Source organism: Salvelinus fontinalis, chromosome 29 (assembly GCF_029448725.1).
Source record: "Salvelinus fontinalis isolate EN_2023a chromosome 29, ASM2944872v1, whole genome shotgun sequence".
In the NCBI taxonomy this organism is placed as follows: Eukaryota; Metazoa; Chordata; class Actinopteri; order Salmoniformes; family Salmonidae; genus Salvelinus; species Salvelinus fontinalis.
The window spans coordinates 42,253,893-42,275,834 of NC_074693.1; the positions used below are offsets into that span (position 1 = coordinate 42,253,893).

A 21,942-nucleotide genomic window follows, 5' to 3' on the forward strand; every position below is an offset into this window, starting at 1 on the left:
CCTGTTGCCACAAGAAAAGGTCAACCAGTGAAGAACAAACACCATTGTAAATACAACCCATATTTATGCTTATTTATTTTCCCTTTTGTACTTTAACCATTTGTACATCGTTACAACACTGTATATAGACATAATGACATTTGTAATGTCTTTATTATTTTGGAACTTCTGTGAGTGGAATGTTCACTGTTCATTTTTATTGTTTATTTCACTTTTGTATATTATCTACCTCACTTGCTTTGGCAATGTTAACATGTGTCCCATGCCAATAAAGCCCCTTGAATTGAAATAATTACACTCGAAAAATAATTTAATTAATTAATGAGGATATCGGCTAAAGAGGATCTGATTTGAAAAGTGCCCTAACATTTGTGTGTGAAATGGAACTGGGCTGACTGATGATGCTAACTGCTAACAACTGTTGATGAAGCTGTCACTTAAAAGTTGTCACTTGAAGCATAGCTTCTCTAATGTCTCAGGGCTCCTTGTTACAGCATGTTAGCTATTGTCATAGTGGATGGTGTGTTTGGTTGGAGTCCAGAGTCAGTCCTCCCTTTTTCTGTACAGTATACAAGCATCTTATATCACACAGCCCTGTGTGTGTGTGTGGGAGCGTGCGCGTAAGACCGACCTCTGGTCTTGTGCGTCATTGTTCCTTGACGGGCTCAGCATCTGATCCATTATGGATAGCTGTAGGGGAAATGGATCTGTCAGTATTTTCCCACTCACATCCTCCAATGCCGTTCTACCCTATTTGTTTTCATGTGCTTGGCATTTCCCTCAATAACGTATGAAGATCACAGTCACAGGGCTGAGCTTCCTTGCTGAGCTTGCTTGCTGAGCTTGCCCGCTGAACTTGCCGATAAATTAAGAGTCCTAAACTCAGGATTTCAAAAGTAGCAACACTGTCTAATAAAATAAAACTTTTACAACAGAATACTTTTAAATTTCCCCCTTTTCCTAATTCAGCCACATTGTCTTCAATGTCAATTTGATGCTGGCATTATCCTCACCACCGCAAAGGCTCAATTGATGGCGACACAAACCCTGAAATGCATGGATCTCATCTTGTAAAAACAGTGCTTTATAATGTGATGTGTTCCATTAATGTGAAGCTAATTATGTCAAAATATGTGGACAATTATTGGTGTCGTTTGGAAGCAAGTTTTCAAATTCCATTTCTGTTTGCTAAGCATTGTCTTTAATTGTCAGTTTTTTTGTACATTTCTCAAGTTCACACAATGGGAGGCTGTCTGGATGTTCATGGGGTTGTGGCTGTAGACTAGAAACTTCTTTACACCATGCGATAATGTGAGTTTTGTGATCTGATCAATATGATCGGGTGTCAATGTGGGCAAGCGGCCTCTCTGAGTTAGTGATTGCTGTTTAGCAGTCTGATGGCCTTGTTATTGAGAAACAGCTTCTATCTCTCAGTCCCAGCTTTGATGCACCTGTACTGACCTCGCCTTCTGGATGATAGCGGTGTGAACAGGCAGTGGCTCAGGTGGTCTTTTTGGCCATCCTGTGACATCGGGTGCTGTAGGTGTCATGGAGGGCAGGTAGTTTGCCCCTGGTCATGCGTTGTGCAGACCGCACCACCCTCTGGAGAGGCTTGCCGTTGAGGGCGGTGCAGTTGTCGTACCAGGCTGTGATACAGCCCGACAGGATGCTCTCGATTGTGCATCTGTAAAAGTTTGTCAGGGTTGAAGAGGTGCTGTTGCGCCTTCTCCACACTGTCTGTGTGGGTGGACCATTTTAGTTTGTCAGTGATGTGTACGCCCAGGAACTTAAAACTTCCCACCTTCTCCACTGCTGACCCCTCGATGTGGATAGGGGGGTGCTCCCTCTGCTGTTTCCTGAAGTCCACGATCATCTCCTTTGTTTTGCTGACGTTGAGTGAGAGGTTGTTTTCCTGACACCAAACTCTGAGTGTCCTCACCACCTCCCTGTAGGCTGTTGTGTCGTCTGCAAACTTGATGATTGAGTTGGAGGCGTGCATGGCCACGCAGTCATGGGTGAACAGGGAGTACAGGAGAGGGCTGAGCACACACCCTTGTGGGGCCCCAGTGTTGAGGGTCAGTGAAGTGGAGATGTTGTTTCCTACCTTCACCACCTGGGGGCGGCCTGTCAGAAAGTCCAGTTGCATAGGGAGGGGTTGAGACCCAGGGCCTCCAGCTTGATGATGAGCTTGGTACTATGGTGTTGAATGCTGAGCTGTAGTCAATGAACAAGAATGGGGCAAAGGTGTTTAGTCTGGAAGTGAGATGTCGGTATCCGTGACATGGCTGTTTTTGTTTTTTTAGTACGTGATTTCCTGTAGACCCTGCCACATATGTCTCGTGACTGAGCCGTTAAATTGCGACTCCACCTTGTCCCTGTACAGGCATTTTGCTTGTTTGATTGCCTTGCGGAGGGTATAACTACATTGTTTATAAAACGCACTCACCGAGTCAGCGTATAGATCAATGTCGTTCTCTGAGGCTGATTGGAACATATTCCAGTCCGCATGATCAAAACAATCTTGGAGCATGGCTTCCTATTGTTCAGTCCAGTATTGAATGGTTCTCGTAACTGGTACATCCTGTTTGAGTTTCTGCCTATAAGCCGACGAGATGGCGTCGTGGTCGGATTTTCCAAAGGGAGGGCGGGGGAGGGCTTTGTATGCATCACGGAAGTTAGAGTAGCAGTGGTCGAGAGTATTAACCCTACGTGTCGTGCAGTCAATATGATGATACAATTTAGGTAACATTTATCTCAAATTTGCTTTGTTAAAATCCCCAGCTACAATAAATGCAGCCTCTGGGTATATAGCTTCCAGTTTACATAAGAGTCGAGTGAAGTTCCTTGAGGGCCGTCTTGGTGTTCGCTTGAGGGGGATGTACACAGCTGTCACTATAACTGATGAGACTTAGGTAGAATGGCCGGCATTTGATTGTAAGGAATTCTAGGTGGGTGAGCATAAGGACTTGAGTTCTTGTATGTTGTTATGGTTACACCATGAGTTGTTAATGATAAAGCATACACCCCCGCCCTTCCTCTTCCCAGAGAGGTGTTTATCTCTGTCGACGCAATGCATGGAGAAGCCTGGTGGCTGGACCGATTCCGGCAACATATCCCGAGAGAGCCATGTTAGAATGTTAGTCTCTGAAAGGCAACCCTTGCTCAAATTTCATCTACCTTGTTGTCAAGAGACTGGACATTGGCGAATAGTATATTCGGGAGCGGTGAGCGACGTGCCCGTTTACGGAGCCTGACCAGAAGACCGCTCCTTCTGCGTCGCCGTTGTTTTCGGTCAGCTGCTGGGATTAGATCCATTGTTCTGTGTGGTGGTCCGAAGAGAGGATCTGCTTCGGAAAAGTCCTATTCCTGGTCGTAATGTTGGTAACTTGACGTTGTTCTTATATCTAATAGTTCTTCCCGGCTGAAAGGAATTAGACTTAAGATTTCCTGGGGTAAAAATGTAAGAAATAATACATTAAAAAACAAAATACTGCAGTTTCCTAAGAACGCGAAGCGAGGCGACCATCTCTGTCTGCGTCATCTTATTCCCAGCTATTAGGTCAATTAGACTTGCCTTGCCACAGTAATGGCTATGAGTTAATAGTTTTGCATATTGAGTCTTGCAACTATCAAAATCAAACATACAAAGAGAGTACAGAATTGTGAAAGCAACTGTGGCTTTGGGGTTAAGGCCTAGATTCAATTAGATGCGGGTGTCGGCTAGCGCGGATCTGATACAATCTAGCCCTAAGTACCCATCTTGCAACATAGTTCAACTTCGGAACTATGAACCGTTGTGATAATGGAGAAAAACTATTTAACAGTTTGTGGGTTGACTTGTTTGGCATGAGTAAGAACTAAGATTACTCATGGGGGCGATATATTATTTTATACACTTCATATACTCTAATTAAATCATTTTAAAGTGGCTACAGGACCAAAATTCGACATCAATTAGCCATAACATGACTAATTATAAGCAACTTCAACCACAGGCAAAATAACCCGCTGGTATATTAAGAGTAGTCTGAATGCTAAGCAGTCATAGTCCTGATGAGGCTGTGCAACATGCCTTCACATCTTATCCTCTCTCATGCTGGAACAGATCATCTGAATCAAGGAAGGGAAGCAGAGTGAGAGGGTAGAAGGAGAGGGGGATGGGGGGGTAGAAAGAGAGACAGATTGAGAAAGGCGGAGAGTTCAAGATGCCAGAGCCTTCAACCTGTATCCATTAGGGAGAGAAGAGCGATGGGAGAGGTATAAAGATGCCCTGCTGTGAGTCCCAGAGTGTCTGGAGGTGAGTGTGAAGGAGTGAGATAGACAGAGGAGAGGGCCCATGTAATGGAGTTGTCAGCATCAGAGCCAATCCCTCCTAGGCTTCCCTGAACACATGGGAGACAGACATGGAGCTAATAGCCAGGGCTGCCACCTCTCCTGTGACATCTTGTTCTACCAATGGAAATTATCAGGACCGCTTTGGGTGGGAAACTTGGTCATGTAGCAGGGAGTAAGGGGGCTGTGTGTGTTAGCTTAAAGTTGGATGGGAGGGGCTAAACAGAAAATTACTTTCCATTCATCCTCTGTCTAACAGTATAATGTGTCGCTAGTCCATTGTAAATTGTCTTAGAGAGCCATGTCTGAGAACAATTGGGATTCCCAGTTATGCATTTCGATCACATAACTTGGGTTATGACTGACTGTTTAATATCATTGCAAATTGACCTCTCGCAGTTTACTCTGTAGAAATTTAGTACATTAGAGTGAGTCACGGGTGAAGTAGAGAATGTTACTGGAGTATTTGGACAATTCCATGTTTTTCAGTTCAAATGTCCTCTCCCACAGAAACACTTCTCAATAAACACAAACTTAACGATCTCGGTTCACACAGGGACCGATTCAGACTTAGGCAATGTATGCCTTTTCTTACACGCCTTTCTTACGCTCTTCTCAGTAGTTGGTATTCAGAAATTATGCAGGTGCGTAACGGGCTTTGCCGGCATGGTCCCCTTGCACGTGCTGAATAAACGTAATTAAATCTGCTGAAAACCGGCCCACTTGCTGGCCAACAGATTTTCTCCCGGAGTTTTCATTCATTAGGGTTTTCAGTACATTTATCAAAAGCAATCCCTTTAAATTTGATGTAACTTTAATTTTCTCAGACTCACTAGAATATATGGAGAGAACAGTTCAGAATATTAGGGATCAATGAAGGAAAGCCATATAAATACACACATTCATCTCCTTTTCAGCACCAATTGGTATATTACAAAAATATAGAAGGGGTCTGAATACTTTTGCAATTCACTGTATGTGGATGCATATGGCATTCCTGCCAACTTTGAGAAACGAGGCTCTATTCAATCCGCATCGTGGAACTCCAGCTTTACAGTGTGATTGAAGTTTAAAGGCAATGTTCCTGCTTTAGCGGAGACTGCATTCACGGTAAATACTGCATATGTCGGCTCAATCGGAAATGACCTTTACATTTCTACCGTGGAATCTGTAAGCAGCTTTACAGATTCAATATTGCCCTTACTTGCGCCTGTTGTTCACACGCATATCTAATCTCTCATTGGCTAGAATGGTCCCACCTGATATCACCTGCCTTCAATCATTGAGGACATTTATTTACATGGTTAGAGTGTTCACTCAGCTATCTCGTCAGTATAGATAATATGCCTATCATCTTGCTAATAAGCGTGGCGTGTGCTAATGGACGCTAGGTTGTCTGGCTGACTCACTGGACTGTCCGGCATTTATGAGATCTGATTACACTCTGCCTTATTATTTGTGCTCCTTAAATACTGATGTGAATGGGAGGAATTACAGAGAATCAGCACAAGTGATGTGGGTAACATTGTGATTAAATCCAACAGGTATAATTCATTATGATATGGTTATAACGCATTGTACTGTAAGACTAAGTCTTCCTGATTTCATAATGATCCTGACTGAATACGTTTTTTTTTCTTTCTTCAGTCTGTTGAAAAATGTCTGTATTGAAATACAGTCAACCCTTCATATCTTGTAATGACTTGACTTTCCATAGCTGGCCCAGTGAAACAGTCCCATGAAGGGTACTCCCACTCTCAGCTATCCAATGACTTGATCCAACGGTCCTTTTATAGCCTTTGGAGCTGCAGAGATGGATGCAATGGCTCCAGAATCAATTAACAAGAAAGCCTGGAAGCTAACCTCATGCTGCTCCATTTAATTGTGATTTGACTCTTTTAGCCCAGTGATTTAAGATGATACGCTTTTTTCCCTCCAAATCTATCAGCTATAAATTAGTCGAAGCAAAGTAAAAAAAATAATAATTGTTTTTCGCAACACGGGGCCAGTTTAATTTGGGGAAGACATTGCGATTGAGTCATGCTTTCGATGTGTAATTTCCAAATGACCAAAAACAATCCCTGGTTAATGTATTTTAGCTCAGCGGCTAACTGCTAATACGGTGAAATGGTTGTTCAATGAGCGGATGTGTTTTATTCATCTCGCTCGTTAGTGGGAGCGAATCCAGATGAGACAATTACTGGCTGAACTCAAACACACAGACCCATTATGCCAAGTAGAGTGAATGAAAATGACCGAAAAGTAGGTACGTTAGAATGAGGCACGTGTGTTGGAATCGAGAGAGAAAAAAAGGACAAGGGCAAAACTTCCAGTTTAGAATAATCATAATTAGTTCTAGCGTACAAAAGACTCTTTAGCCTACAGCAATGCCGAGTCTGGTTATACAGTGTTTTGGCAACATCATCAATATGAATCTACACAGAGATTTGTTAATGGCTTCTTAGCTACAGTGTTCATGTGTTCATGCGCAGCAGAACAAATCCAAAACAAGCCTAATTTCACAGTAATGACTCGTTACCACACACTCACGTAATCAACATCCAATCTAGCTCAACTATGGCTATAAACTTCAATACAAGACAATGACAGCAGCTGTCCATATTTGGAAATCCAGGGATGATCCAACCCTATGTCATAACACTTATCTGGAGTGAGTTACCTCTTTTACAGTAAGCTACAAGTGTTTATTTTGTTACTTCTCTCCTTTTTTATGTGGTAATGCTATTGCCAAACAAACTTGGGCTGGTTAAAAGCGGTTGCTCCCTCGACTCCCATTGAGTTCCATGTCTTCCCTCAGCTACTGCAGGGTGTCTCCTGGTGAACGGAGCCTGAGGCTGATCCTGGGTCAATTCCTGGGGCGCTGGTGGTGGTAGAGGGGTCACTGGAGCCGTATTTAGTCTGCAGGGAGCGGCCCACGTAGCTCCAGTACTCCCTCCGGATGGTGTCCTTCTCATGGGCCAGGAGCTCACAGAGCTGGGGAGAGAGACAGCGAGAGGGTTAGGGATATAGCAGGATTAAAGGGTTGAAGGTGCAAAGGACGAGAGATGGACAAGAGATCTATTTAAACAGAGCAGAAAGATTAAAGGAATACTTGATATTGTAATGGGGTGAAACCAGATACTGTTAACTTTAATGCAAAAAAAATAAACCAAAAGCCAAATCAAAATGTTTATTTTTGCATAGTCTTGCAACCCAAGGGTTTGGAACTTTGGGCTGATTTGTTAACACTTGCTTGTTCGCTTACGTGCAAATCAAATGACCTATTACCACAGCTAACATAGCCATGGTAGAAGTACTGGCAGTGAAGTAGTTGGCTAGTGGCTACTCAACATACATTTGACACTTCTCACGGATGCACTAGCGTTGCGAAACATCAATTTTCTAAGTAAATAAAGAGGAAGATTAAGAGAATCTAATTTTCAACAACCAATTGAATGAAATCCCTTCCCGCTGCATGCATAAATATGCATCGGAGCTCCTGTAGTGCCAGACAACGCCCATGTTGATGATAAGCATAGACACGTTTTAATTGTGTTATTTTTTTTCACAGTTGAAAACAGCAGCAATGTTTTTTATAAAACACCTCCCAGGAAACCTAATTAACTCTGACAGACAACCTAGCATTTAGTTGCCAAAAATAGAGGCAAAATACGATCTGTCACTCAAACTGCCAGGGAGATTGTCATTGGAGACTTGGAATAACATGCAAGAGATCCCGTGCGATAGGATAAAGCGTTTTCAAATCCGACTTGTTGAATAATTCCGACTGATTTTCCTTGTTCCTCAGCCTTGAACTCTTTGCGCGAGTGCTGCTCTACACTGATTGACTCTCAGTCAATGTTTTACACTCGAGGTATACAAAGGAAGGAGACGTCTCGGCTATGGTAGAAGACACAATTTCCATTCTCTGCATATTGTTGCCAAGTTCTTTAGCATCTACACCCGTTTCCCAGTGCATTCCTGGGGGGATCCCAAAGATGAGATGTGCACATTTCTGTTCGTGCCGAGCACTAGCACATTTGTTTCAACTCATCAAAGCTTGGTGTTTAGTTTAATCAAACGTGTTACTGCTGGGCTAAAATTAAAAATTGTGCACTCCCTTCGCGTCCTCCAGGAAATGACTTTCAGCCGAGACTTTCAAAGTCTAAAGACTTTCAGGTGAGTGCACAATCCCACTTCTGCCACAATGTCTCTAAATTAGTTTAAAGTAGTATAATCCCAACTCTGGAGTAATACCAAATAAGATTGTGCCTATTTTCCCATACATTTGGTCCATGTGCTGAACTATCCTTTGAAGTGGGAGAAGTCCCCATGTTGAACTCTTCTTTTAAATCAGATAGGTCCCCATGCTGAATGATCCCTTTAAGTCTAGTAGGACAATGTGCTAAACTAGCCCAGATTGGTCCTAGTGCTGCTCACCTCCAGGGCCTTACTGAGGACTTCCTCGTGGTGTTCCAAGGTGTTCTCCAGGAAGTCCTCGTAGATGTCCACCAGGAAGCCCAACAAGTAGGGCGAGCAGTGGGTCTCCTTAAGCTCCAGAATCTGCTCCAGGAGACCCGGGTGGGATGACAGGCCCAGGTCCTGTAGAATCCTGGGGGTGGGGGAAAGAGGGAGAGGAGTGTGAAAAGCTTTGACCAACCAGCTGGTCAAAACGCATGTGGCTCTTCAACCTCCCCTTACGCCTTCCCTACAGTAGGCCTATGCTCCATGCCATAGGCTGTAGACTTGTTAATTTAGCTGACAAGAAATGCTTAAGTGCAGTGCCATTATTTATAGTAAGAATAGAATGCAACTTAGCTGAAAAAAATAGAACATTTATTTCTCCCATTATGGAGCAAGTCCGCATATGAAGTGGCTGTGTTGAGCATAAAAGTGATTATTTGAAACAAGCCCTATATGCTATACTTAAAGAGTTTTGACAACTTTAGTTGAGAATGATATAAACCTTAGAAATCAAAACATATGGGCTGAATGGTATGACTGTAGGCTATTGATGATTTGAGAAAGTAGCAAAAAAAAGTTTGTGCTCCGTTCCTTGCCTCAGGCTGCACATCTCTTCTCTCATCAAGTGATCATATTTTTACCCGCCATCAGACTACTCAATTTAATCTTGTCTTTACTAATATGTAAAAAAAATTGTTTTAACCGATTTAGAAATGGGCCATTATTAAATGGTCAGGAATAGGGACAGGAGAAATGCATGTAATTTGTACGCACTCGAATAGCGAAGGGAGGCCGTGCGCATTCCCGCGGGATCGTTTTGTAGGCTACTTCGGGTTTTATAGCGGAGCATGTATGTGCTTTAGAAATAAATAGAAGCACACTTATTTTACGCCAATGCATCAACCACGGTTCGAGGTGCATTGTCTCGCTGCCAGACGGGTGATATTCAGCCCAAACTCTGTATGCTATGGGCTCTCTTACCCTGTTCCTGCATCTACCTATTGCTTAATTTTGGAAACCAAGCAAAAACCGCAACGAAACATTTCACTAAACATTTGACAGCCCTCGAGAAAGGAATCCAGGAGAGGCGATGGAAACACATGGTGAGATATTCTGTATATCCAAAGGTAATGTCACCCAATTAAAAATGCCCTATTACTAGGCTATTCAAAATCAAATTCACTAATTGTAGGCTGTCAACTGCCCTGCACAATCAGTGAACCAACAGCATCGCCTAGGGCTTTACGTTCTCTCCCAGACTCATGGATAGACATTTTGGGGCATAGCATAAGTCCACTATGCATAATAATACAGTTCAAAGGCGATTACTCGAATTTGTTTAATTTTGGAGTATAGGCTAGATCAGTGGTTCCCAAACTTTTTATAGTCCCGTACCCCTTCAAACATTGAACCTCCAGCTGCGTACCCCCTCTAGCACCAGGGTCAACGCACTCTCAAATGTTTTTTTGCCATCATTGTAAGCCTGCCACACACACTATACGATACATGTATTAAACATAAGAATGAGTTTGTCACAACCCGGCTCGTGGGAAGTGACAAAGAGCTCTTATAAGGCCTGGGCACAAATAATAATAATCAGTAACTTAACCAACAACTTCTTTACTTAACCATCTTACATATAAAACCCTATTCACAATTGTTTATGAACAAATAACTCACCACATGTTAATGAGAAGGGTGTGCTTGAAATGATGCACATAACTCTGCAATGTTGGGTTGTATTGGAGTGTCTTAAAAATCATTTCCCACACTGTTTGTGCCTGTATTTAGGTTTCATGCTAGTGAGGGCCGAGAATCCACTCACATAGGTACGTGGTTGCAAAGGGCATCAGTGTTTTAACAGCGTGATTTGCCAAGGCAAGATACTCTGAGCGCTGCCCAATTCAGAAATCTGGCAGTGTCTTCTGTTTAAATTCCAGTTTCACAGAACCGCTTGTTGCAATTTCAAATGGACTGGAGAAAGGTCCTTGTTAATGTAGACAGAGAAGAGCTCCAACTTCTTAAATCATAGCCTCAATGTTGTCCCGCACATTGAATATAGTTGCAGAGTCCCTGTAATCCTAGATTCAGATGAGAAAAAAACATCACCCAGATAGGCCAGTCGTGTGAGAAACTCATCATGCAAGTGGTCAGACAAGTGAAAATTATGGTCAGTAAAGAAAACTTTAAGCTTGTCTCTCAATTTAAAAAAAAGTGTCAATAATTTGCCCCTTGATAACCAGCGCACCATATCGTTGCATAGTGCAGAAAATACACAAGTTCAGGGGCCTTGCTTTAACAAAGTTACCCATTTTCACTGTAGTGTCCAAAACATCTTTCAAGCTGTCATGCATTCCCTTGGCAGCATTCCCTTGGCACCATAAATGTAACAGACATATACCAGGAGCAACGCCAGGCCCACTGGCTTGTATGCGAAGCAGTAATTGTTTCAAAACATCTCCTGCCATGTCACTGATGCGTTGTGAAACAGTGTTGTTTGATGAAGGCATTGTCTGTATAGTTTTTTGGGCCTTTTCCCCCAGCATTGTCCCAGCCATATCCGTGGCAGCAGGAAGAATTAAGTCCTCCACAATAGTATGGGGCTTGCCAGTCCTAGCCACGGTAGCTCACCATATAAGACACTTCTAGCCCCTTCTTATTAAATGGTCTCTGTTGCTTTTATACATGTCGTACTACTCAAAATTAGTCTTAATTCTCAATCAAAGAACTCCCGTGGCTTATTTTTCAAATTGGCATGTTTTGTTTCTAAATGTCTGCGCAAGAGTGAAGGTTTCATCGAGTTGTGAGACAGTGTGTTATGTACAAAAGTACTGTACCTAAGGAAAGGCACTACTCCCAATATAAGTGATCCCCAAATCAATGTAGTTCTCATCATATTTGCGCCTCTTCGATGGTCCAACGTCCCTGTCTGTTGTTCGGTGCTTTCCAGGGTAAGGGTGCAGTAGCTCTTCGGCTGCATCAGATTCACAACTGTCAGTGTCCATGCTAGCTGGGCTAACAAATGTAGAATTACTGATGCTACTGATTGGATGTGCTCGTGGAAGCAGAACAACTTGGGTGGTCGACAGGTGCAGGTGGAGTACTGCTTGTAGTAGCAGATGGTAGTAGCAGTACTACCAGTAGAGCTGGTATGTGTCTATGGACGCAGGTCTTACTTTAATCATTTATCTATTATTGAGCAAACGGAATGTGCAGCAGCTACGCTTGGCTACATACGGACCGTTAGTGGAATTCCGCGAGAGAACAACAGTTAATGTAATTGGATGTTAATTATTTCACTAAGCTACCTGTATTTGACATTGTGTTCTTATTTCGCTGAACACTAGATGGTTTAATTTTATTTTTGGCAGTGAAACGAGGCTACTCAGGCGAGGAAAAATCTCACCCAAATGTAAAGCCCGGTCGGAAAATATAAATGGACTGTTTGAAACGTATTTTTATTTTAAATGTTAATCACATTTTAATTTGGCGTATCCCCGACGGCATTGCGCGTAACCCAGTTTGGGAATACCTGGGCTAGACCAATTATGGCCCAAAGACATCTTAAATCCATTTTACGTGATGTTTTCTTCCATGCATAATATGCAGTCGGCTGTGTTTTGTATACAAGCACAATCATCATTTGAATTCAGGTTTTTCTTTTGGCCTGGGCTCATTTTCCTATACATAAGCTCAAATATGTATATGGGTGTTCTGAATGAATCATCACCTTAGATAGCACTGTCCATTTCGTTATGTTAGGCTTTGAAACAACATCCACAACAACAACCATGTTTTACACTGTTTCAACTTCTTTCTTCAAATTGATGTGTTTTTTTAAAAAGTACTATAGGCTTACTACTGTTTTGATGACAAGTTTTTGATGTGATTTTCGAATGCATTTGCATTGATGTCAGAGTAGAGTGGGTAGAGGGACAACAGATCGCAGGGAACCAGGCCATTAGCGACCTGATGTTAGTTAGCAAGTTGTGTAATTTTACTGTGGTTATGACTCATGATGTGGGCAGTAATACGTGTTACAATATACAGGACAATACATGTTGAAACCTTATCTTACTTTTATTTAATTCTGTTTTTGAAATGTACAAAACATAACCTGTTGCAGGTTAAGTTTCTGTTGCTGAAAGTTTCAGGCTAGGCCGTTCAATGGGCTAATTTCTAAAAGTAAAGAAAAAAAACACTGTTTTTAGTTAAGGCAGTATAATAAATATTGATTACAATCAACCTGTTTGCATTGCAAATACATCTATCTGTGTCTCATTATAGCATTTCTTGTGGGGCTTGATTTGGGCCTTTCAATGAATCACTGCAGCATTTTGTCTCAATAAAGTAACTATCAGCAAAGTCGGTGCTAGTGGGTTGGTGGGGGGAGTCAAGTCTTCAAAAAAAAAGATTAATGGAGGAGGGTGCAGTGGGATTATTTAAAATACACTGAAGAGGTAGGGTTTCAGATTTTTTTGGAAGATGGGCAGGGACTCTGCTGTCCTAGATTCAGGGGGAAGCTGGTTCCACCATTGGAGTGTCAGGACAGAGAAGAGCTTCGACTGTGCTGAGCGGGAAGGCCAAGAGACCCAAGGTGGCAGAACGGAGTACTCGGTAGGGATCGACATTGGTAACTGGGATCACTTCACATTTCCCCTCCCCCAAAAATGACAAGACCCAGGAAATTATATTTTGCCCCAATGTTGGCACTAAAGCAATTCCACAAGACACACGTGTGCAGCATGAGATTATCAACAAAGTCGCCATAAACGCAAAGCACACACGACCCAATTTAAGTGAATAAACTCTACAGGAAACCCCTACAGTATAGCGTGTGCCTCTGATAGGCCTATGCACAATTCACTACATAGGCATCTCTGTCACAGACAAAGTCTGTTAACAAAATTCTATCTTCTCCTGTCCTAGAGCCTAGGCTATTTTCCTATCCAGTCCCAATCCCACTGAAACCCAAAATCCTGACTCTTGTCTTGCATGAAAATTCCTAACTTTCTTCTGTAATCCATAGGTTACATTATCAAAGCACATCTCTCGCCTATGCATGTCTAAATAGAAGTCTAACATTTCTCCCACTTCTCGTACTTGCTGCCCATATGAGAGCTTCGGTAGAGAATGTGTGATCAACATACGGTACGAGCGAAGATATTGATATTTTCTTCAACAGAGTTGGTCCCAGTTAAGATACCTTGATATTTTAACTACTTCCATTCTTCATCTGACCGTTATTCAAGAACTGATCTGCGATCTGAATAAACATCTCGATTTAGCCAAAATATAGGAGATATTCTGTCATTCGTTGAACGAGGTTATCTATCAAGCTTAGAAACTTTGGATATTTGACTTTTGTTTGACTGCCGTTAAAGTAGGTATGATTCGACAACGCTATACTCGGGGTGCGCTCTGTGTCGAGATGGCTTACTGCTGAAATGCTTTGAATTGAGGAACATGATAACGCTCTGAATTTATGAACCGTCTGTTTGGCAATTCACATCATTGCTGATCAAACAGTTACTCTATCATTACTAAATATCAGTTTACTTTGCTATGAAATCTTCACATAGTGGCGCAGCCAATCCAACAAGGTGGCGCCGCGCCCATCTATTTGGGGAGAACCCTGGCATAGTGGCCATATCTTGGTTTAAAATGGGCACTTAAGATTTTTTGCGATATTTCCCGGGATTCTCATGATAAATATGAATCATTCCCGGTATTGAAACTTGGTAGATTGTGGAGAAAATAATCATCCCTATAACACAGGTTGGGGTATAGGTTTTGAGCATAGCTGAAGGTAGGAAGGGGCAGTTCCTCTTGCTGCTCCATTGGCAAGTACCATGTTATTGTAGTGGATGCGAGCCTCAACTGGAAGCCAGTGGAGTGTGCGGAGGAGCGGGAGTGACATGGGAGAACTTGGGAGGTTGAACACTAGGCCGTGGCGTTCTGGATAAGTTGCAGGGGTTTGATCGCACAAGCGGGGAGCCCAGCCAACAGCCAGTTGCAGTAGTCCAGACGGGAGATGACAAGTGCCTGAATTAGGACCTGCGCCACTTCCTGTGTGAAGTAGGGTCGTCCTCTACGGATGTTGTGTAGAGCATGAACCTGAAGGAGCGAGTCCTTGCTTTGAGATTTGCAGAGAATGACAGGGTGTTGTCCAGGCTGTTTTTCTAAATCAAAAAGTAATATCACTCCTGTAGCATATTTACTGTATGTTCACGAGATCGATTCTCTCTACACCTTCACCAGACAGCCGCTGTGTCCACTGCTCTGTGAACCTTAACGTCAGATTTCATGGTAATTTGATCTGACTGCTATCCGTGGTGATGAATATCAGATATTGCCGCTATTGGCTTGAAAAGGCTCAAATTTTGTGTGGCTCTCTCAACACTTTTTTTGGTTTGGAAAAAAGGTCTCTTCCAATCAAAGGTTGCAGACCCCTGGCCTAAACTAAAAAAAACATGGTGACTTCTGACATCTGCTGGTGGAGGATAGAAACTGCAAGGCAAGTGTGTTATTACCCATAACATTGTAGAGTCAGAAAGTAAGTAGGATTTAATTCCCTACTGAATGAATCCTATGACACTTACCCTTTTAAATAGTTCCACACACTTTCGTTGTGGGGAGCCTTCTTAACCTGTTTGAGACTGTACCTTAAAAAAGACAAAAGGAGAACACATTTATCACATATTTGTTTGATATAGCACACTGGAAATCTTTGCCCAATCCAGAAACAAGACCTACCCCATTTTCAAAAACAATCCCTTACCCACAGATATCCAAAAGGGTTTGATAGGTTTAATGCCGGTTAAACGCCTACCAAGCCTATCAGAGGGCAAGGTGGAGTTACAATCATGCTGCTCATACCCATCTCATCCGTTCAGATATATGGAGTGGGTAGGGGCTTAGAGGATGAAGTGCCAAGTGGGTAGCAGCTAGCAGGTTGTTTCTGGACCAAGCGTTCCCATTTTCAGTTTATGGGGCTGACATGAGATACGGCTTGTAAGGAGAGCAGGTACGTACTGCACTTCTCTGTTGAGTATGGCTGGGTCTGAGTAGCCTGTCGTGTGGGAGATGATGTAGTGCCTCTGGTTCCATGCCGAGTTGTTCCTCACATCTTCCTCCAATAACTGATCCACATACTCCAGCTCACTGTCCCAGAGCTTATACTCCTAGAAAATAAGACACTTTAGTACTGACACACACAAACTAATATTGCACAGGCATACTTCTGGAGTACACTTATTTAGTACTGACAGACAAACACATCATTGTCCTTGCTATTGTGTATTCCAATGGCATGTGTCCATTCAGATTTGTGATTAAAATTCACTGCACATAAAGGATTTCCTTGTTCAGATCACCATTCATTCTGATATCCTATTTTTGATCCATCCGCTACTAGATACTTTCCAAGACAATACACCGATTCAATCACACAACTGTGTTAAAATAAAACTGCACAGTCATATAATCAACGCAGCCCATTTCAGAGAGCTATAGAGTCTGTTTGGTGGCAGAATTCAAATGGGACTTCATTTACACAGACCTGCAAAAAATAAATTGGTAATCAACGTCGTTCGGTTTCATGTATCAAACCAGTTGCCTTGAAAAAAAGTTGGTTTTGAACACTCTCCTCAAACAATAGCATGGTACTTTTTCACTGTAATAGCTACTGTAAATTGGACAGTGCAGTTAGATTAACAATAAGTTAAGCTTTCTGCCCACATGTCTATGTCCTGGAAAGTTTCCTGTTACTTACAACATCCTGCTAATCACATTAGCGCACGTTAGCTCAACCGTCCCGGTATAGGGACACCGATACCGTAGAGGTTTTAAGAACACATTCTTATTTACAATGACGGCCTACACCGGATGGCGCTTGGCCAATTGTGCACTAACCTATGGGACTCCCAATCACAACCGGTTGTGTTAAAGCCTGGATTTGAACCAGGGTGTCTGTAGTGACGCCTCTAGCACTGAGGTGCAGTGCCTTAGACCGTTCCACCACTCAGGAGCCCAATACCTTCTAATGAGGCAGAGAGTGTATGTGATTGTGAATGTGCAACGGAGTCGATATAGTCCCTATCCCAAACTGGGCTTAACCAGAGACACTCTGCACAACAACACTTCTTGCTCAAGAAGCACAGTTAATACCATTGACCCAGAAAAGCCAAGGTGCGAGCAAAGGTTCAACTAGGTCCAGGACAATGATTTTAAGTCTCAGGGCAGGAGATGTCACTTGCACGATGGCCGCTACTAGCGCACACATACACACACAGAGAGATAACTAGCTAACAATTCACCATCGGTTACAAACGCAGCCTGGTTGTTGAGGCTCATACCTTGATGACCCACTGTCTGTGCTGCCAGGCATGGTAGTTCTTAGCGTCCTGACTTAGGATCTCTGCAATGAACTCCAGTTCCTCAGAGGGGTCGTTCAGCCACTCCACCACCATTCGTCTATGGTGCCTAGGATATGGAGCAGACAGTTAAGTCTTTGTAGAACCGAAGAAGAAAAATTAGAACTTTATTGTCCAACTTGCAGAGAACGGAAATGTGTCTTTATGCTCACAACCCAATGTTGGAGACAAACAGCCTGATGTTGTCCTTCAGTCACATTTGTTAATTTCTTTAAAAAGTATAGTACCGGTACACAATATTTTACATAAATTAGGTTCTTAAAGGACCATAGAGTTTTAGTCTGCTTCATTGAAAATCAACTATGGTCGTGACACTGGATTGGCAGAGCTCACCAGACTTGGTAGTTTTTGGGCTGGTCCTCGATGATGGCTGTGATGTACCTCATCTCCTCTCTCAGGTCCTTCTCCAGGGCCTGCAGTAAAACTCGCCGGTAGTGCCTTCACATACACAAAATGGAGAGGAAAAGTTCACCCTTTCTGTATGATCTTCGAAAATGAAATGTGCAAGGATGGGAAAATAAGAAAAAAAAGTGTTGGTTTTCTACTGTTCTGTTCATAAATCATAATAACACCTGCTTACCATACAGTGTAATTTGCAGCGTTCAACTCAATGGCTTCAGCTGTCAGCAAGAGTGCCCGGTCACTTTTTTCATCATTCTTCAGTAACGCTCGGAAATAGTCATACACGTCTGTGACTATTGGAGACAAATGTAACATATTTAGTTACGTGTGAAATGTAAAGTTTGATGCAAAGTGAAATAATTTTTCATGAATCAAAACTATTTAAAGTGACTTCAGAGTTACAGTTGAGTTCTAATGACTCCAACCTAAGTGTTTCAAAAACTCCACAAATTTCTTGTTAGCAAACTGTAGTTTTGGCAAGTTGGTTAGGACATATACTTTGTGCATGACACAAGTCATTTTCCTAACAATTGTTTACAGACAGATTATTTCAATTATAATTCACTATCACAATTCGTGGGTCAGAAGTTTACATACACTAAGTTGAGTATGCTGTTAAGCAGCCTGAAATTCCAGAAAATTATGTAATGGATTTAGAAGCTTCTGATAGGCTAATTAACATAATTTGAGTCAATTGGAGGTGTAACTGTGGATGTATTTCAAGGCCAACATTCAAACTCAGTGCCTCTTTGCTTGACATCATGGGAAACTCTAAAGAAATCAGCCAATAAATTGTAGACCTCCACAAGTCTGGTTCATCCTTGGGAACAATTTACAAACGTCTGAAGGTACCACGTTCATCTGTACAAACAATAGTACGCAGCCGTCATGGGGTCAAGCAGCCGTCATACCGCTCAGGAAGGAGACACGTTCTGTCTCCTAGAGATGAACGTACTTTGGTGCGAAAAGTGCAAATCAATCCCAGAACAACAGCAAAGGACCTTGTGAAGATGCTGGAAGAAACAGGTACAAAAGTATCTATATCCACAGTAAAAACGAGTCCTATATCGACAACCTGAAAGACCGCTCAGCAAGGAAGAAGCCACTGCTCCAAAACCGCCATAAAAAAGCAAGACTAGTTTGCAACTGCACATGGGGACAAAGATTGTACTTTTTGGAGAAATGTCCTCTGGTCTGATAGAACTGAAATAGAACTGTTTGGCCATAATGACCATTGTTATGTTTGGAGGAAAAAGGGTGACACTTGCAAGCTGAAGAACACCATCCCAACCGTGAAGCACAGGGGTGGCAGCATCAAGTTGTGGGGGTGCTTTGCTGCAGGAGGGACTGGTGCACTTCACAAAATGGATGGCATCAAGAGGGGGGAAAAATTATGTGGATATATTTAAGCAACATTTCAAGACATCAGTCAGGAAGTTAAAGCTTGATCGCAAATATTTCTTCCAAATGGACAATGACCCCAAGCATACTTCCAAAGTTGTGGCAAAATGCCTTAAGGACAACAAAGTCAAGGTATTGGAGTGGCCATCACATAGCCCTGACCTCAATCCTACAGAAAATTTGTGGGCAGAACTGAAATAGCGTGTGCGAGCAAAGAGGCCTACAAACCTGACTCAGTTACACCAGCTCTGTCAGGAGGAATGGGCCAAAATTTACCCAACTTATTGTGGGAAGCTTGTGGAAGGCTACCCAAAATGTTTGACCCAAGTTAAATGGGTTTTGCTACCAAATACTAATTGAGTGTATGTAAACTTCTGACTCACTGGGAATGTGATGAAATAAATAAAAGCTGAAATAAATCACTCTACTATTATTCTGACATTTCACATTCTTAAAATAAAGTGGTGATCCTAACTGACCTAAAACAGGGAATTTTTACTGGGATTAAATGTCAGGAATTGTGAAAAACTGAGTTTAAATGTATTTGGCTAAGGTGTATGTAAACTTCCGACTTCAACTGTATTTGGTAGGCTAAATGCATGACACTGACAACATTAAACAATATGGATGTCTGGTTTTAAATGATATGCCAAGTTTAATTTCTTACACTTGTCAGAGTAGGCAATCTTCACAACAGGATTGGGACCATCATCTTGAGGAACAGGCTCTAAATCAGACCATTCTTTCCTGTCTCTGTACATGAGGGCGAGAGAGGGAAAGTGAAGATTGACATTAGTGAATGGGGCAACTGTTCAGTCTCGGCCAATTCGCCTACCTCAATTGACGTGAATTTCAGGTATCACTTTTAAATCAATTAAACATAGAAAACAATAATACCTAGCTAATTGTAAGCTTACTATTAAGTATAGATCAAGGCGAGCAATAGCTAACGTTAATTAGCGAACTAACTCACACCGGCTAGGGAAGTGGGGGGATTTGTTTTTAACGTATTGTTACACAGAAAATAATCTTTGACTTCACGGACTCGTCATACTCGTCTCAGATACTGGTTCAGCTAGCTACACTACTTAACGCTAGCCTAACTAGTTAGCTTAGCCTACCTGTAAAACACATAACGGAACGGGTCTTCATAGCCAATCTCCTCTTCGACCTCTTCCTCGCTCCTCTCCTCTTGAAATTCTGAGGATACATTTGAAGTTTCTTCAATACCTGACATTCTGTAATAAGCTGGTCTTTCGGTTGCAAGCGGAATAAGAGCTGCCTTATTTGTAATGTCGGACGTCTGTGTTATTGCACTCATGGACGTCATTTCCTGTTTTGTGCAACTCTATAAATCGTTTTACAAGGAGCAGTGTACTGGAGCACGTATGGTCCGCGTAGGGGTTGATAAAAATATATATGAAGGAACGTTTTTTGATAAAAATATATATAAAGGAACGTTTTTAAAACTTTGTGTTTATGTCCGCAATCTGTCACCTCATTCTCGAATAAATAGTCGTAAAAATGTATGAATATGTGTGTGTTTCGTTAGTATGCACACAGGTTTACCAAAGAGAGTATTACATTTGGCACGAACGTGTATTTTATCCCCTACTGTGGATTAATTGTTTTGGATCTTTAGAGAGATTCAGTACAGCGTTTTGAGTTTAAGAGTTTTAGCAAGAATTTATCCCATCACTGATCTATCCATAAATGCCAAAAACCGGGTTAAAGTCAGTTTCAGGTTGGGAAATTCGACGGATATTCGCGCTTTCAAACCTCAATTGCTTTCAAACCACTTGAGCCACAGACTCCAAATAAGTGTCATGATGTTGGAAAATCTTTGCACAACATTGCACATTGCATTAATTCGCTTTCAAAAGCTAATAAACATGTGGAAATGTGAGCAGCATTTTGTATTCCTAGTTGAATTAGTTAGGGAGCTTAAACTAAGTAGAAACTTTTTTTACATTCGAATTTCAATAGTTCCTTGGTCATGTGACCTACTGACTTCAAACAAGGTTCAGAATGTACACTCAGTGGGCCTCCACATTGCACATCCTTTAGTTTGTCCATTTTCATCTCACACGTTTTTACAATAATTTTTCAAACTTTCCCATTTCAAAAGCTCCTTGGTCTTGTGATCTACTGGACTCAAACAAGGTTCAGAATGTCGACTGACTACCCTTCTATAGCGCACACCCTTTTGTTCGTCCATTTTCATCTCAGAAGATATTACATACATTTTCAATGTTTCTCATTTCAATAACTCCTTGGTCATTTGACTTACTGAACTCAAACAAGGTTCAGAATGTCCACACAGTGAGCCTACACATTGCACACCTTTTAGTTTGTCAATTTTCATCTCACACGATTTTACATGAATTTTGTCAACTTTAGAATTTCAAAAGCTCCTTGGTCATGTGACCTACTGACCTCAAACTACTTTCAGAATCTCCACGGACTGGCGAAGACGGGTGCCGCAAGGTGTCCAGTGTGGTATCCCGCACTGATCCCGGAGAAGCTGGCGGGAGCACGGGGTGATTTCTCTTTTCTTTGTGAAGGGCAGGGCGCCCTGGAATGGGTTTGCCCCGAGAGAAGGGCCCAAGCCCTGAAAAGCGTAGCGGTTCCGGCGGCGTCCGGTGACCTCTTGCTGGCCCTTGAAAATCCGGGGGAGGGTGTAAATATCAAGCCGGGCCGTACCCATATCTGCAGCAAGTCTCCAAGGTGAACAGGCTCTGGGATGTTATAACAATGTAGGTAAGGGTTGTTGGCAAGTCAGATCCATAACTTTGAGATGAGGATTGGCTCTAAGGGCTGTGTAAGGGAGATAACGAGGTAGCCCTCTAGCAGGACACTTCCGATCCCTCCCTGTGTCACCTGTTTTTAGGTGTTGCTAACGATGCAA

General features: G+C 42.3%; 1 protein-coding gene across 1 annotated transcript; it reads right to left on the minus strand.

Moving 5' to 3' along the window:
* Positions 1–6,659: 6,659 nt before the first annotated feature.
* Positions 6,660–20,380, minus strand: LOC129827995 (protein farnesyltransferase/geranylgeranyltransferase type-1 subunit alpha-like). Its single transcript, XM_055889379.1, has 9 exons — positions 20,156–20,380; positions 19,702–19,787; positions 17,812–17,926; positions 17,565–17,669; positions 17,154–17,280; positions 15,832–15,980; positions 15,399–15,461; positions 8,773–8,944; positions 6,660–7,326 (listed from the first exon to the last, which is right to left on the minus strand). Exons 1-9 carry the CDS (start codon positions 20,362–20,364, stop codon positions 7,147–7,149), a joined length of 1,206 nt encoding a protein of 401 aa, XP_055745354.1. The 5' UTR covers positions 20,365–20,380; the 3' UTR covers positions 6,660–7,146.
* Positions 20,381–21,942: the final 1,562 nt, after the last annotated feature.

Bases quoted from the DNA above. Each gene is read 5' to 3' on its own strand.
- LOC129827995 (XM_055889379.1), bottom strand. From the start codon at position 20,364: ATGACGTCCATGAGTGCAATAACACAGACGTCCGACATTACAAATAAG. The intron at 17,927-19,701 runs GTAAGAAATTAA...TGTCTCCAATAG, and splicing joins GATTGCCTACTCTGACAAGT to TCACAGACGTGTATGACTAT. The intron at 15,981-17,153 runs GTATGAGCCTCA...CTTATTTTCTAG, and splicing joins ACAGACAGTGGGTCATCAAG to GAGTATAAGCTCTGGGACAG.